The sequence below is a fragment of the Brachionichthys hirsutus genome, chromosome 7, assembly GCF_040956055.1.
Source record: "Brachionichthys hirsutus isolate HB-005 chromosome 7, CSIRO-AGI_Bhir_v1, whole genome shotgun sequence".
Classification (NCBI taxonomy): Eukaryota; Metazoa; Chordata; class Actinopteri; order Lophiiformes; family Brachionichthyidae; genus Brachionichthys; species Brachionichthys hirsutus.
In genome coordinates, this window is record NC_090903.1 from 8,677,253 (window position 1) to 8,688,920 (window position 11,668).

Here is an 11,668-nt window from a genome sequence, read left to right on the forward strand (position 1 = left end):
TTGCTTTTTTTTTTTTTTCCAGTTCAGCCGGTTTTACTGTATTTATTCCATTACATTGTAATGTGCTGCTTTGTAGAATTGAGGCGTGCACTTTGTTGAAAATAAAAATGATTTTATTTGTTTGTACTTATTTTATTTTCTGAATCACATAACTAACTTCACGATGATACCCCCCCCCCCCCAAGCAACGAAGCAGATGTGTTAGTACTACCTGTACTAGTATGGAATGTCTGCATTTTGCACTGAAGCTATATGTCATGCTACGCACAGCGTGAGATGTAAACGTTAATGGTGCACATCTTTATTGGCTCTAATGGCATTACTCATTAACATAATCCTAATCATCATGTGACTGAAGTATTTTGCATACATGTTTGTTTAAGGTAAAGCATTGTGAACAATATCCTCAGTTTGGAATGCAGTTCGCTCAAGTGTGCGAAAATAGTTTGCCCAAAAATGTTTTCCTATACTTATGGAAAAAAACTGTATTTTAAATTCTTTAAACATTATAAACTATTAACAATAAAAATGTAAGTCACGAGCATTTACATGTAAAATCTGACACATTCCTTTAGACATTTTCCAAATAATCATTTCAGTCTCCGTAGCAAACGTGTGTTTAACCGGCGTGGTTCCTCTTAAACGTACAAAAAAAAAAAACGTCTTGGACAAATGTCAACGCGTCCACACGGAAAGAAGACGACTTGTAAACACTTCATTTTGGCAGATTTGTTCAGTTGATGTGAAAGAAAGTGCAATTTCATTATTACTTTCTGTAGATAAATATATGATGTTACAAAGATAGAAACATCGCTGTGTCACATGAAAGCCACACACACACACACAAAATAATCAATGGATAAATGCGGATGGATGCTTCATTCATCAGGTTGGGAGAGCCTGTTTGAGGCTCTGGTCATGCATTAGTGTATTAACAACATATTGGATTTACTTCCACCTTGAGTGACATGCATTGAATCCCATGTGCACCTGGTTGAGATACGTGCATGTATCAAGTACCGATTGCAGTGGGAAAAAAAAAATATCATTGCCTGCCTTCCTCAAGTTAGGTTCACTAATAATTGCCTTCAGTGCTTTTGAACAGCAGCCATCTCTGGAAAAAAAGTCAAACGACATCCAACCTTTCAAGAAAACAATCGCTCAATTGCTCAGATCAATGACCAGGTGCTCGTAAATCTGCGTTTTCCCTTTGAAGCTTGACGCCAGCAGGAACTGCCGGTTGTCTATGGAGACGGGAGAGAAGGCCCTCGGCGCCTGGATGTTCACCTCCTGGAAATGGACGAACTCGCCCTTCTTGGCATCCCAGCGGTACACCTGGGTGAAAGAATAATCGCTCCCCAGGATGGCGTACTGCCAGCTGGCCAAAGTGAAAGGCTGAAACACCATGGAGCCGCGAGAGGGCATGGTTTGCAGCTCTCTGAAGAGCGCTCCATCCCAGCGCATCACTTTGGAGTCGCCGATGAAACGTGTCAGGCAGATGAAGAGGTCTGATTGGACCTGAAAATGCTTCACGGCGTAGACGTCCTCCATCTCCGGGATGTCGGTGCGTCTGTCGAAGAGCTTGGCGCCTTTGTTCCACTGGTAGATGACCGGCCTCTGGGAGCTGCTGGACAAAATCAGGTGAGGCTTGGAGGATATCTCCATGTACTCCACGTCCGTGTCCCGGTACCACGGGTGGAGCGACTGGTGAGAGTAGAAGCCGTTGCCGTTCCACTTGTAGATGGTGGTGGAACCGGCTTTGGAGCTGTCCGCGATGACGAAGAAGGACTCGCCGTCGATACGGAACGTCTCGACGTCGTTTGGCTTGCGGATTTTGAGGATGTCGATGCCTTGGAGCTTGATGAACTTGTTGGCAGAGTTGTCTCGCTTATAAATGTGCGAGCCCCCGAACAGCTGAGCCACTATGATAAAGAGCTGGCTGTCGATCACCAGAGGTTTGCAAATCACTGTGGAAGTGCCTGTTGAGGAGAGCAAAGAGTCACAAAACGCCCCTTCTTCGCGGAAACGGTTTGCTGGGAGGAAGTCGTATACTCACTGTCAATGTCGTCATAGTTTCTGAAGACCATTTCCACGTGATCCCACTCCAGGAAGCTGCATTTCCCAATGAAAGGCTGGGCGAACACCACGTACTGGTCAGTGCCGAAGGAAAAGGACTCCACCGAGATGGATTCAAACTTTAGGGACTGGTAGGAAGCAAACTCTGTGAGGGAAATGAGAACACTTCAAATAAGACTAATAAGAAACAAGTCAGGAGGACCTCATAGAACACAAACGCCACCTGTGGTGATGCAGTCGAAGGACTGCGGCAGCAGATCGTTGATTCTCTCGTCTTGCTGCGAGGCCGGACCTTTGCAGTAAATCTGGTCCACCGTAGCGTTGGTGCTGTACATCCACTCCACCAGCCACTTCAGTTTGCAGTCGCAGGTGAACCGGTTCCCTCGCAAGTCACTGGCGGGAGAAAAGCACAAAGCCGACGGGCTGAAAGGACCCGTCTCAGCGAGCGGCGATGCAACTGCAGCCGCGAGACTGCTGGCTTGGCTCTCTGGTCCTCTCGGCCTCTGCTTTCTCATTAAGAGGAGCCATAAAGCAGAACCGATTCCCTTCAGTGTGTGTGTGTGGGGGGGGGGGGGGTTAGGGTTAGGGTTAGCCTGGGCTGAAGAGGAATAATGGTACAGTGTTCTAAATAGAGAAACAGATTAGAAATGAAACACCTTAAACATCATACTTACACTTTTGTCAGGGCCTCAAGACCCTTGAACAAATCTTTTGGGAGAGTTTCCAGATTATTATAAGCCAAACTCCTGAAAACAAAAACAAAAAAGGACAGCTGTCGGACAGATGTATTATTGTTCTTGTTTCATCATTTGTAGAATGAGGGAATTCCTCCCCTCCTTTCCAAACTCATTTTCCACTGTTTGCATTTTTAACTTGGAATTTCAGGTGCAGTCTTCATAGAAGAACCTAAATGTGAATGTTGTTATGCTGTAACATGAGGATATGTGGTATCGGCCCCCATAATAGCACCCCTGAGACATTTTTATTGTGAGTTTGAGGAAACATTAAGCTACTTTTATGTTGCTGTTTTTTTTCTTAAAAATAGATTCTTAAGACATTGCATCATCCAGCTGTCAGCTGTTACTTACAGATGCACCAACGTCTTCAGTCCATGAAAAGCATTTGGAGAGATCGACCTGATCTGGTTGTTTTCGATGAACCTGAAATATGTGTTGAATAAATTGGTGGTAAAGGATAAAAGCTGATGTTCCCAGTTTTTTTTGTGTGTGTTTGTGTGTCATACATATACTACTCACAGATACTCCAGGTGAGGAAGGCCCAGGAAGGCGTCCTCGTTTACAGCCTCCAAGTCGTTGGCTGTGAAGAGGCTGTGTGTGCGAGATCCACAACACTTCATCATTCCTGCTCACAAATCTCATCGCAACAAGCACGTTGTTCCACATGAGAAGAATTCTATTCTTATATTAATGACCTGTGATTTCAAGCCTTCTCCTCGCTTCTTAACATTGACAGAAATACTTCAAACACAAGGATTGTTGCTATCCAGATTCCTGCTCAGTCAATAGGCCCCAATCCCCATAAGCAGGGGTCCCCAAACTGCGGCCCGCGGGCCGGATCCGGCCCATTTCCACATTTGGCCTGGCCCCCTGAACAATACCAGAGACCCAAAATAGAATTTACTTATTTTCCTTTCCATACAACATGGGTAGCCTCCCTTTTATTTGGGACGTATGGTCACATACGGCCAGAAATTAATGTTCCGGTGCTCTGTAATATCAACTTATTACATAGTAATTACTTTGTAATAACAGGGCAAGTTTCCTCACCTCCACGGTGGCATGGTTGGCAGCATTGTAGAGGGGGGCAAAATGGCCCTGGTATCGAATCCCACTACGGGAATGAGATGGAGCAGGGGCAACAGGGTAGGTCCAGGGCACACCTGAGCAGAGTGGAGTGGACCAGTGGTCCAGTTCACTCCGCCCAGGTAAGGCCCTAGGCCTACCCTGCCGCCCCTGCTCCACCCCCACTCCCACAGTTGGATGCGAACCCAGTTCCTCCGGCTGTGGGTCGGTAACCCTACCGACTACGCCACCGTATAGGTGAGGAAACTTGAGGTATTCTCAGACCACAGCGTGTTGTTATGTTGTACTGTGTTGTTATGTTGTTCTGTGTGGTTATGTTGTGCTTTTTCCTTTTGTGTTATGTGGAGTGGGCGTGTCTCCGACCAGGTGATGTCGTACTGGATTCAAAACCAGTGCCTCTGGTCTAAAGTCAACAATGCTACTGTCTATTTATCCTAAGGCTTGACAGGATGACGTCTAGGTGGTGTAGTGTGTAGTGCACTTGACTCCCTGCTAGAAGATCCTGGGTTCAGAACCAAGGTGTGCAGCATTCAGGTTTTTTACAATAATTTGAGGTTTGTTGTTTGGTCCTCTGCAGCTGTATTGGATCAGCTGATTTTGGGTGTGAGAGGCATTGCGTGTGTGACACTCACTGTGTGTAGTTGTGATGGTGAGATGAAGCCTAAACTACAGCCTGCCTCCACATTCGGCCCCTAAATGTTTAGGCCCCCCTGCCATCATCACACTTTTCCTACAAACTGGCCCCGGCCCTCCATCAGAGAAGGGAAAAGTGATGTGGCCCTCACAGGAAAAGGTTTGGGGACCCCTGCCCATAAGACTAGACAGCCCCCCCCCCCCCCCCCCCTTCATCAAAAGGAGGGATTGCCCTTTTATTTATTTTTAGAGGAAGAAATAAAATTCTCCTGAAACACACACAAACTAATTATTCTACATTGACACCATGTTTCTCACAGGAGGTGCAGGGCCGGAGTGTGGATGAAGCTCTCCTTCGGGATTTCAGTGAAGTCGGACTTGACGAACGATCTGCATGGGAGGGGGCAGACATATACTGGTCATCTTTAAAGCTTCGACCAAAAGCATGACTCTGCAGAAACGGAGAATTAGTGCGCGTCATTATCCGGTGGTCTAGTTGTAAATATCTGTGATAGAAATGGCGATTTCATTATATTAAAAATAAAAAATAAAAATAAAAACAGGTGACTTACAGCGATATGACATCGGGTGGGAAGGTGCGCGGGATCAGCGCTGCCCGCTCGCACAGCGCGTTATCTTTGGTGCACGTACAGGACGCGGGGCAGCGCGGCTGCTTGGCTCTCCTGCCGGCCGCTGAGAGCAGAACAGACGCCAGCAGCAGCAAGCCGAGCCAGGGCGCGCTCACGGGCATCCTGCGTCGAGTTTCCATTCTGGTGGAACCTCCTGCGGTGCACGACCTGCGCGTCAAACAGCGCTGCGCATGAACCAGGGTCTCCTGGAGGTCCGAACGACGAGCTATCCGGCTCTTCTTCTTCTTCTTCTAGACGCGCCACCGCCTCCGGCTCTGGGGATGATCAAACCTCAGGCGCCCGTTTGGTCCACGGCGCTCAAATTGCGCTGCACGCGGAGGGATTCGAAAAAAGCAACATCCTTTCCGACGAGAATATAATCTAATGAAATTCGGCTCTTCGGTGACTTGGCGCTCAGCAAGCTACCAGCTGTCGCGATGACGAACGCGGCGCGGTGGCAGGCGGGGATCCCTGCGGGAGCGTGCGGTTCATCTCCAACGCAAAACCACACCTACGTGATCTCAGCGCGCTCGATCCGCGTTAGGCTCGCACAGAGTTCCACCAACAGGCGACAGAATTGTGTCATTTATGACGAATCAGCTGCGGATGAAGCCCCGACATGAGCCAGCGGATTGCTGCCTGGGGCGCAGACGCACACGGGCTGTCGATGCGGGGAGCGGGCGGGTGGGAACCGGGTGGGAACCGGGTGGGAACCCCGCCGGAGACGAGCAATCACGATGGAGTTAAAGAATGTGTTCTTTGCGATCCACACGACGGTCAACATCCTACAGTACAAAGCTCGCCTTATTATTATTATTATTATTATTATCATCATTATCATCATTATTATGATCATCATTATTATTATCATCATTATTATTATTATCATTTTACTTTACGTTTTCTTCTAAAGGTACATTTTTATTGACACATTTCTTTCCCCCTCCTGGTCTGCACTCGGTTACTATGGCGACTGGTTGACGCAAACTGTGGCTGCCATGGTGATGGAGGGGTGTGGGGAAGCCCTTCTGTCACCCTGACATGTGCTCTGCCCTAATCAAGCGAACCCCATCCCCCTCACAAAGGACAGGTTTCGTTGGTTTCTTGGTTCCGTCCTGCCTTTCTGCATGTTTAGTTTAATCTACCTTTAACATTAATCTCTTTAATTGCTCCCCATATTGCACTCGGTCGTACGACAGCATCGCCCCTTTGCTGTGAGGGCTTCTTCCTCATCTATTTAGTCAGATCCCTCCAGAGAGTTGGAGGATTTCTTGTGTTTACTCCCCGTGCACACGACTGCTTGCGTCAGACCCTTCTGGGAAGACAGGAACGCAGTTTGATTCAAAAGGTCGAGGTCTTTCCGGCTCCCAGTGTCTGGATGTGTTTTCACCATTTAATATCCGTTCTCTTTGCCTGCGAAAATCAAATTAAGCCACGGAATGAAGCAGGGATGTTGTGTGCTGCTTTGGGATCAAACGAATCAAGCTATTACCTATGGGGGGGGGGGGGGGGGGGGTATTTAAAGGACGCTGGCAGGAGGTGACATAAAGACAAGAATCGTGGACGAGGAGAAGCTGAAGGGAAGGAAGAAACAAATCTCTTTCTGATGGAAAGGTTTGGGGCTACATAGAGAACAGTGGATTATTGTTGTGGCGTAGATGGTTGGAAGTTTTGTCCTTCATAAATGTCATCATTCTTCACTAGAAGAGAACACACACTGTCTCCAGCAAGTATTCCCATGCTGCGACGTTTACTGCTATCAGCGTGGATGACACTGGCGTAGCTGACATTTCAACTTGGGATCTTTCCTCTAGATCCGAGCAATGTTTTCTTGTGATTGATGAAATGAAACATTTCAAACCAAACACCTTTTTGATAAAATTGTAGAACAGAATGCCCCACTTTAAACATGGCCCTAAAATATCACAAGTCGGACGGTGTCTTCATGAACCCAAACGTGTATTTATGTTTGTCAGGTCAATCTTAGATCTCCCATTTCCTCTGAAATGTATTAAATAAATACTTAGTTGTGTACTATTGGAATCTTCATGAGCAAAGCCGCAATGTATCCCCACAGAAGTGCAAGAGGATTAGTCATTATTTATAGCAAAGGTAGTTCCCTGTGTAAATACCTCTGTTCACACAAAAGTTCAGTCGTTGGTATACTTTTATATACAAGGCAGTACTCGGACTACCTTCCATCATTTGTACCCGCTCCACGGCAGGACGTGGGAGCGCATTAAGCCTTTCCCTTTGATGGATTGATCGGCCCCACTGGAGGGAAACGTAGAGCTAAAGTAGGGTCTGTCAAAAGGTGAAATACTGTATGTGTGAGCGCTTCAATCTTCAAAAAAAGATTTACAACAATCCACCTCAAAAAGAAAACCTTTGCTCAACAACTCTTCCTGAGACTCTCGGGCCCTCGGGGATTGTCTACAGGCGGTTAAATCTTGCCGTTTGAGTTTGACTGTGTGAATCACTCAGGCAAACACATCAACAGCCGGGGGATGAAGACGCTCTGCCCACTCACCTCCTGATCACTCTTGGAGAATTGATCAGCGCTTTGTTTGTTGAGTGCCACAACAACACCGACGGGTTCCTTCTCGTTCACGAGGGGGAGCAGTAATCATGCATCTAGCTTTCAACGTTCTCCAGGATGTGCTTTATAACTTTGTGGATTAAGAATTAAAGAAGCACAACGTCAGCAAATCAGCTTATCACTTTAATAACATAAGAGCTTCTGGTAACACGCTACAGGTAATATCCATATTTCAGGAGGGCACAGAAGGGGCACAGCTGTCCACTGTGATGGCAGGATGCAAGGATTGACAGGAGGAACAGGAAGGACGCTGCCATTCAGTCAGAGGAAGGACGCCCGAGTAACGCCGGAGGCGACACGAGGTGGGCGTGTCACGGTGAGAGCGGCAGTCCAGCTGCTCTCTGATACAAAGGGAGTCATCCATTAGTTATGGCTAGCAAGACGACTTGTGATAGAATCAGCTTATGAAGCAGGTCCGTTATCTGTTACATATCAGATCAATTCCACATTACAGACTCTTCCACAGAGGTACTTTTTTATTCTTTCAGGCCATTTATTCAAATTCACAAAGGCCATTTCCTCGTTTTTAAATCTTAAACTCTAGACATTGACATTCCTTCCTCTGCACTAAACTACTCCACACAATTCACTCTGAGCATTGGCTGTTCTATTACATGGTTGTTACCGGTAGTTACTTTATGTGCCTTCAGAAATCTGTCTATTTTCTTCTTCAAGTGTGAACAATTCTTTATGGTTTTTATTACAACAGAGATACTTCAATGAAAACATACCTGCAGGTTATTGCTGATGGACCTGCTCCTCTCCTGAAGTCCTTGCTGATATGCTGTGGCACTTTGTCTGCTCATTTCTTCAACCTGCATTTGCTCCTTAAACGCCTTCATTTGATTCATCATTTCATCCCACCTACATATTAACTCGTCTGTCATGTACAGCCGCTGAGGAATATTCAAACTTTCTCATTAATTATATTCAAGTAGCAGACATACCACTGATTCAACTGCATGCCGCTCTGCTTGATGGCGGCCTGCTCCTTAAGCACCTTTTGCTCATTGTGATCTTCCTTCTGGCTCTCTTCCTTATTCTCTGAATAGAGAGAAGCAGAGCATAACATTTACGATAGACAGGCAGGCAGTTGGAGAAACACCATCCTGACGTTGAATTGTGAGGTGCAGATTCTGCAGCAGTTGGCTACATGAGGACACTCGCAATGTCTTAAAAACTCTGTTGTGTCAGTTTATTGCCCCTTGTTGCCCCAGTGGTGAGTATGTACTGCCCACTGACCCGATGCTTCACCATCTGAATGGGCGTCATTGTGCTGTTGTTGCTGCTTCTCCGGCCATAACTCGCTCGGCTGGTCATATTCCAGCAACTGCTTCTGGGAATTGAATAAAAGAACGAGAAGGACATAATGGAGGAAGACAGAAAAGGTGTTACGGCCAAGACATGACTGGAAGCCATCTCGGCTACTGTACAAAGCCACACATCTTCACCGAGAAGCAACTGCACATAAAAATTCAGTCATCAAGAAGACGGAAACGTAGCAGAAAACACAAACAGAGAAGAACGTTTACGGTGGCGTGGCAAATATGTAGCTCCTCTATGTAAGGTGGGGTGCAGTCTTCTGAGGTTGAGTCAGAAATGACAAAACAAACATACAATACAGCTTCCCCCCCGTGGATGAATAACATACAAATAGTATTGTGGCAAAAAAGAACAAAACAAGGGTACAGTAGGACCAAGATCTTTGTATGGTGAAATGTGTCAGAGTCAGAGCCAATCAGAGGCTTAAAGAAATCACCTCTGAGTGATTCAGAGCTATTGTGTGATGCAAAACCAACTGCTGCCATCTAGTGATAAATACTGGCATCACAACAATCCAATTAGAAATGTGTTGACGTATAGCTGGACATAAGATGCATTTATTTACATTTGCTTCAGGGTGCGTAGGCAAAATGTCATAGCTTACTGTGCTATTAAAGCCGGACAGTTCTGTTATTAATATTATTATGAAAAGCTGTGCTAAATATAAATGTCTCCTGTGAAAATGGCCTATTTCTTTGCTATAATTGTGCAATAAAAGCTCATTAATACATCAACAGTTACTATTGATGGTCCAAAACTATACTGTTTTTACTACAACACCCATACAATTTTCCTATAAACACAAAGTAAATATTAGTTATCAGTATCAAGAAGAACCCCTCCTGCTTTCAAAATATATTTCACCTTACATACATTCACTTGTAATATTTGGCCTTCTTTCCCACAGGTTTTTTTCTCAGGATATCAACACAGATGCTCACAAGGTTTTTCTCGAGTTCTTCACTCTCACTGAGATTTGCTTTCTCATACTCACTGAGTCTGCCTGGATCCCTTTTTTCTCACTCAGCTGCTCTAACAGCAAAACAATCATATTGTCTTTAGCCTGAAGCTGTTGAAAATACTGCAGTCCGTTGATTTGGAGAGTGACAAATTTCTGTGAAAAAAACAGATCTATTGTTTTCATAATGCTGCACTGCTATAAAACTGTAACACCATTAATGAAAGAATGCAAATCTCACTAGCAACATTATCAGGTAAAGTTAGAGGTACTTGTTTGGCTTATGTTGATTAAATATTATTAAAAAATGCTAGTTTTGTCTGTTTACCTCTATGATCTTTTTGTTTTCTGAATACTGACGGGACATCTCATCAAGGCTCGCCCTCAAATAGACATTCTCTTTCTTCAGGTGGCTCACACCCACAGAACAGGTTGACTTCTTCGGCTTTCTCCTCAATCCACTCCTCAAGGACGCCATTTTGATCACTTGCTGACAGATACTGAAAAAGACTGACACAAAAATAAAATGTAAGGATTATTACAACACACAATATCAATATGTGACTTAACTCAGCGTAAAAACATCTCAAATAGAGACCGGGAATGAATACATGATTGAAAACTAGCATTTGCACGAATGCTAATAAAGTAGCTACATTTTTAAATCATTACTTTAGTTCTCATTAATTTACTTAGTTCAGAAGAACCTTAGAAAGACTTTTATATAATTTAAAATATCCACTAAATTCACTGTGGCAAAAATATTAAATATTTATCATTATTATAAAGAGAGAGAGAGAGAGAGAGAGCTAGATTAGTACTGAAGTACTGTTAGCCTAACAGCAGCAGGTAGCGCAGTTACCAGCTAATCCTAACATTAATGGTTGTCAGAAATACGCAGTTGGAAAATTAAATATTCTGATATTCCTTTTCAACTGTTGTCATCAGTAAATTACGTCGGCCCCCCCTAACCCTAACCCTAACCCCCCCCCCCCCCCCAAAAAAAGAAAATGTTCATACTGAAGGTGAAAGGAAATGCAAATTAAAACCTCTAGCCGAACTGGAGCCGTTAAAATATTAAAACTCAACAGTAGCTAATATGTGCTAATCATAGCTACTTACATGCTAAATGAAACCGGGGCTGAATATTAGATGCAGGAACTGAAGCTAAAATATATAATTGTTATTGTTGGAAGTTAGTTTTACTACCTGAGATAGAAGATAAACCCACAAAACGTTAGATTTCGTTAACGGCGTTGCGTTGATGGACGTTTGGTTAGAATTCACAATACTAGCGGTAGCATTAAATGCTCCTTGAGATCTAGCTAGATAATTAAATGTTTGGTTACTTATTGTTATTTGACTTTAAATTATCTTTATATATATATATATATAACCACCGAATACATAGTAATTATAAGTTTTTGACGTTATGACCTCACCTGATCTTGTGTGAGAGGACAGTGACTGGATGGAAGGAGCGAATGCTGCGTTCAGGAGCCTCGGAAATGTGTGAACAGTTTAAAACTGACTTGAACATAAAGTTTTTTTTGTTGTTTTTTTAAGGAAAATCAACTTTTGATAAGAACATAATTACTTACTGATATGACCATGGACATCAGAAATT

At 44.4% G+C, this 11,668-nt stretch overlaps 2 protein-coding genes across 2 annotated transcripts; both read right to left on the reverse strand.

Moving 5' to 3' along the window:
- Positions 1-1,161: 1,161 nt before the first annotated feature.
- LOC137895667 (leucine-rich glioma-inactivated protein 1-like) lies at positions 1,162-5,301 on the reverse strand. The gene is made up of 8 exons (XM_068741161.1): positions 5,105-5,301; positions 4,851-4,922; positions 3,333-3,404; positions 3,165-3,236; positions 2,751-2,822; positions 2,300-2,469; positions 2,057-2,221; positions 1,162-1,979 (listed from the first exon to the last, which is right to left on the reverse strand). The coding sequence occupies exons 1-8, from the start codon at positions 5,299-5,301 to the stop codon at positions 1,162-1,164; spliced, it is 1,638 nt and encodes a 545-aa protein (XP_068597262.1).
- A 442-nt stretch (positions 5,302-5,743) lies between these two features.
- Positions 5,744-11,526, reverse strand: LOC137896091 (uncharacterized protein DDB_G0290301-like). The gene is made up of 7 exons (XM_068741620.1): positions 11,484-11,526; positions 10,370-10,551; positions 10,078-10,197; positions 9,003-9,096; positions 8,708-8,804; positions 8,492-8,624; positions 5,744-5,800 (listed from the first exon to the last, which is right to left on the reverse strand). Exons 2-7 carry the CDS (start codon positions 10,517-10,519, stop codon positions 5,744-5,746), a joined length of 651 nt encoding a protein of 216 aa, XP_068597721.1. The 5' UTR covers positions 10,520-10,551; positions 11,484-11,526.
- Between the last annotated feature and the right edge of the window lie 142 nt (positions 11,527-11,668).

Coding starts and splice junctions, on each gene's coding strand:
- LOC137895667 (XM_068741161.1), bottom strand. CDS start 5,301: ATGGAAACTCGACGCAGGATGCCCGTGAGCGCGCCCTGGCTCGGCTTG. Junction 4,923..5,104: donor CCACCCGATGTCATATCGCT/GTAAGTCACCTG, acceptor CCTCCCATGCAG/ATCGTTCGTCAAGTCCGACT. Junction 2,823..3,164: donor CTGAAGACGTTGGTGCATCT/GTAAGTAACAGC, acceptor TTTTGTTTTCAG/GAGTTTGGCTTATAATAATC.
- LOC137896091 (XM_068741620.1), bottom strand. CDS start 10,519: ATGGCGTCCTTGAGGAGTGGATTGAGGAGAAAGCCGAAGAAGTCAACC. Junction 10,198..10,369: donor AAAACAAAAAGATCATAGAG/GTAAACAGACAA, acceptor TTTTTTTCACAG/AAATTTGTCACTCTCCAAAT. Junction 9,097..10,077: donor AAGGGATCCAGGCAGACTCA/GTGAGTATGAGA, acceptor TTCAATTCCCAG/AAGCAGTTGCTGGAATATGA.